At 40.0% G+C, this 4,904-nt stretch overlaps 1 protein-coding gene across 2 annotated transcripts in view; it reads right to left on the bottom strand.

The window, feature by feature from the left end:
* LOC109544418 (protein split ends) overlaps window positions 1–4,904 on the bottom strand; it is a gene marked incomplete in the record, with an annotated part of 94,999 nt that overhangs the window by 25,801 nt on the left and 64,294 nt on the right. For both annotated transcript variants that reach the window (XM_048664227.1, XM_019914558.2), the window contains 4 exon segments: window positions 1–30; window positions 92–759; window positions 3,246–3,612; window positions 4,175–4,348. In XM_048664227.1, coding sequence (XP_048520184.1) covers window positions 1–30; window positions 92–759; window positions 3,246–3,612; window positions 4,175–4,348 — 1,239 coding nt within the window.

Below are 4,904 nucleotides of genomic sequence, written 5' to 3'. Positions count from 1 at the left end.
GATGTGCGAGGTCGCGTCGGTGTGTCGTATCTGGAACAGGAGAAAAGACTGTAAAAAGGACAGGGTGACCTGGATGGGCGGAAGGACTTGCCTGGATATCCGCGAAGCGGCAGTAGAATCAAAACTCCTCGAGCTTGAATCTCTGCGATCTTCAAACCCCGCCCTCTCTAATACAGCGCCCTGCTTCTCCAGCCGTTCGAAGAAACACTCCTGACACTCACGGCTCGCAAAGTCCACTTGCAGTTTCGCGTTTTTCAGCACAAAACCCCTCATTTTATTAACAGCCATCTGGGCCTGAGACACATGCTCGTAAAACACTAAAGCTTGGCCCTTTTCGCGATCGATTATGCACTTTGAAATCGCGCCGAACGGTTCGAACTGAATCATCAGGTACTTCTCGGTGACGGTTTCCACCACCCCATCTATCCACACACAATTATACGGCATAGACTTTCCGAAACCCAACTTGATCCGGTTGTTGCCCAAGTGCTCACCGTCCATTTTGCGGATTGCCTTTACCACACTAACTATGTCCGAGTACTGGCAAAAAGCGTACGAACTCACAGCCCCTTGTTTTTTAATGTCGATTTCGATTATTTCACCGAACTGATCGAAATGTTTTCTGAGATCGGATGCAGTCACGTCTTTCTCCAAGTTGCCGATGAAAAGCGTCCTGGTTGCCTTCGGATTGTACTCATCTATCTCCGACTCGTAGCGGCACTCCACCTCATCAATATCGCAAATAGAATGTGGTTCCACCTGAAAACAAAATCACTCCATGAGCCCATTGGAAAGTTACAAGTTCTCGCAAGGATCCATATTCTATCTATTAATCTACATGAAGAAAACCACCCCAAAAAAATATTATCTAGAAAACTGGAAATACTTAAAAACAAACACTCTGCAGATAACATGGATTATAAATCACACCAAGTGCTCCGAAACGAGTATATTGAAATGCGTATAAGGTTTGCTGAGATTTCTCGTCAACTTAAAAAAATAGTTTTATGTAAAAAATTTCGAAATATCTTAAATATATTTTGGCTCGTTCATTCATTTTATCTAGGGACTCTTTGTGGCTTCGGCATTCTGAAGTTTCTTAGAAGAAAGCTGGAAAATTCCCCAAACAGAAACAGCGGTTTCTTCGAAGAATGAGCAAAAAATCTATTTCGTTTAACTTGATGTTGGAGTGAATTTCACGAGATTCTGGCCAGTTGTAGATGCAACATTACAAAGGTTCCTCAGACTTAACACATTTCATAGCAGAAAACGAAGCTTAGAAATAAATAGACGAAACTATCCTGGGCTAATTAAAATACAGGGTGAGCCCTGTATTCGGAGAAAAATAAATTTTCAAAAATCCACGAAAACTTCCGAAATCCAAAAACCGCTCTCTCTCTCAATCTCTCTAAATCATCCGCTTTTGCTTGTTTAAACAATGTGCGAAGTTTTACTTGATTTGGCTCTGGATTAGGCCTGGGTAACACTGTGTTGAGTTGCGCTATTGAGTGGTTCCCGCTCTCTGAGTTAACGAGTTATAACTTATCAGTTAATGAGTTATAATTCAATTGTTAAAGCTTTACACCTAAAAAAAGTAATCTAGATTTTCCCTGCAACAGAACTGAGTCCAAAGAAACTCGATGAATTTTCTTGTAAAATCGATCTCTTCATTTTTTTGCATAAAAGATTTAGTTTGCCATAAAGCCATAAATTCATCTTGTAATTGTTCGCGTAAAAATCCTCCAAATTTTCAGTATTTTTAAGTGAAACTCTACAAAATAGAGCGTTTTGGGTAGAAAGTAAAGCAAAAAAAAAATCAGTCAAAACCAAAAAACCACATTTTTTAACAACTTCTACAGATAATTCTTGAGAATAATGGAGGTGACGAGATTTCCAAATAATCCGTTATAAACTTTCGCTCATTCTGTTCGTTTTTTGATTTTTGTTCCGAATTCGAAGCTGGAAAGGGATTTCAAACTTTTCACAAAGCGACGAAGGTTTCGAAATTTATTTCACAATTTTTCGCGGAAATTACCTTGACATTGTCAGCATTTTTAAGCTAAACTAAGCGAAAATTGAGCATTTGAGTAACTTGGCTAAAACGGGAAAATTATGAAATTTGAAGATATTTTAAAAATATTATTAGTAAACCACCTTTAAAATAAATCTAAAAAAAGCCATCAACATTTTCCCAGCAATGGAACTGAGTTACTGCGCCGGTATGTTGGGTTGGCGCCCTAAGCTATTTGCATAGCACAGCGCCAACTCCTAAAAATGCTCTGAGTTACCCAGGCCTATTCTGGATGTTTCGAGGAATTAAAAAAAAACAACTGACAAAAGGCTTTGGGACAAAATGAAATTCTCAAAAAAACCGCTTTTCTTAAAATCAGCCGCTTTTGCTTGCGCAAAATTTACTTATTTTGGTTCAGATGTTCCAAGGAATTTTGTAAAAACCAACTGGGAAAAGAGTTTTTGGACAAGACAAAATTCTCAAAAGTCCTCAAAAAAATTCTAATTCCGGTATTACACTTAGACAAACTTCGCACTTTTCCCCGATTTATTGAACAATTAAATTGGCTCAATATTGAACGTCAGCCCATATAAGCGTAAAGCGTGGGGCTTTGATCGATAAATCGTGCGATTTATTGCGGATTTAGAGCATGTTGAAAATTATGGCGGATTGTGAACATTTTCTAGAAATTGGACATTTTGTCTTGTTGTTTTCTTAAAAAAAAAAAACATCTGCTATTGAGTGTGACTAAGAAAATTGCTTCTGGGAAAGGGCCAAAATTTACAACAGCCGTGGGAAAACTTCCGCTTTCGTCTGTTTAAGCCTTGAGCGAAATTCCAGGGGTTTTCTATAGAGAGATTGAAAAAATTAGCGAAAAAACTACCGTTTTTAGATGAGTGTTTGAGATTCCTTGCAAAAAGAAGCTAAAATTCAGAATCCTCTCTTCAAGCTTAGTGGCAAAGTTCAGCTGTTGTGGCTCGGGAAGATTGGAGGAATTTGTGAAACCCAACCGAGAAAAGTGGTTTTTCATAGTATTTGGACAAAGCATACAAAAGGAGGGTTGAGGAGGACAATTTCCACTTTGCTCAAATAGAAAAAAGGGCCATCACTATCCAGTTCGAGTAATTGGAGTCGAGCGCTCTTATCATAAGTGTTCCATTGAAATGTGATGTCGCTCCCAATTCCAGGGGGTTGCGAGGACAGTTCCAAGAGTGTTAAGGCAAAGCATACTCACTTCAATTTTGCATCCAAAGAACAGCTTATCATAGCTGACCTCTAGTGCTTTTTCAGCGTCCTCGGGCTTTTTGAAACAGACGATCGCGTGCCGGTCAGCATTCTGGCCCACTACCTTCACCCATGTAACTTTGCCATGCTTCTTATACTCGTGGAATAAACCATCCTTCAAGGAAGTATCGCTCGAGCGGACCGGCAAATTACTCACACGAATTCCAAGCGGTCGGCGATCTTCTGAAGCGCCAGCGTTCTGCGCAGTTACCTTCTTGTAGTGGTGCCGGTGTTGGCGCGAGCGCGGTGAAGACGTCGAAGACGTACCGCGCGACGTGGAGGACGACGATGTGCTACTACTACTCCGCGAACGTGATCTATAAATAAAAAATACATTTTCAATACAACTGAGCAACAGTAAAGTAAAATAGTTTGGTATCGTTTTGCCTAATCATCCTGTTCACCCCTTAACAGTCAGTCGGAGCACCTTTCGGTCTTATTCTATAAGCCTTGGAATGTTTCCTTCACTAGTGCAACCGGATTACCGTAATCTAATCGAATGATCATTGTTACTGAAATAACACCTCAGACACAGAGTAAGTCGGAATTAAAGTGCAATATAAACATCGAACCATGAACTGTTTTCCACCAGTAAACTGTTAACTCAAGCCCTGCCCAATAACTCAATGAAACGCCAATTGGGATTTAGCAATGCAAACGCAGCATGTAACTCAAATTCCACATACACTGTGCCCAGATTAAGCAGGAAACATTTTGTGGATAAACCGCACAAGCTTTGCATGTTCTCCACTGGGACATTCACTCAAAGCTGGCCCAAAACCGACTTAAATGTCTTCTCAACTTCTTGAGGTTGCTTTTTTGCGGCCTTGTAAACTCGCCCGTTTGAGGAGATCTTTAAGCGAAATTTAAAAATCTTACCTCGAAGGAGATCTAGTACTGGTACTACCGTTTGGTGATGGCGATCGAGAGCCGGACCTGGACTTGTCCTTTTTTCTCACACTATCTGAGTTGCGCCGATCGTTCGTATCGGACGATGGCGCCGAACTATACCCTGTTGTATCCGACTGACTTCTTTCATTACTATTACTATACCTGCAATATCAAAAAGAAAAAACACCGACTGTAATCATGAAGTCCATAGAGAAAGAAGTCAACAACAGAAAAAGTCCGGAAAATCGATCGTGCATAATCGACGGGTTTTCTTTTTGTCGCGCAAAATCTATTCAATGGATTGATTTTAAAATATTTCACAGACAATGACAAATTATCCACCGTCTAGACCAAGCAGGAAGAATTTCAAAGCAGAAATCTCTTCTGGTTAGCCGACTTTGGTGAACAGCTAACACCCAAACCAATTAAAACTATATCATTAATCCGTGTTTCCTAATGAACTTAGTTGTAGCCAAATGCATTTTGCTGGATCTCGACTCAATTGCATTTCAGACAAAAAAGCAAAAACAGTTTTTGACCACTGCACTGCAATCACCGCACAAAATTTGATTCGAAACAGCTTGAAAGGATGCTGATTTCCACTGGCCATAACAGCAATGCAATTGTGCTTTAACACTTAAGTAACTTTCATACACTTGGTACAAGTACATGATTTTTCCGCACAAGTAAGCATAGATAAGTTCTATATTGTTGAGGC

The sequence above is a fragment of the Dendroctonus ponderosae genome, unplaced genomic scaffold, assembly GCF_020466585.1.
Source record: "Dendroctonus ponderosae isolate FM_Combo_2020 unplaced genomic scaffold, Dpon_F_20191213v2 Dpon_F_20191213_2, whole genome shotgun sequence".
Lineage (NCBI taxonomy): Eukaryota > Metazoa > Arthropoda > Insecta > Coleoptera > Curculionidae > Dendroctonus > Dendroctonus ponderosae.
The sequence above is the reverse complement of the archived record's forward strand: the minus strand, read 5'-3'. Positions and strand labels throughout refer to the sequence as shown.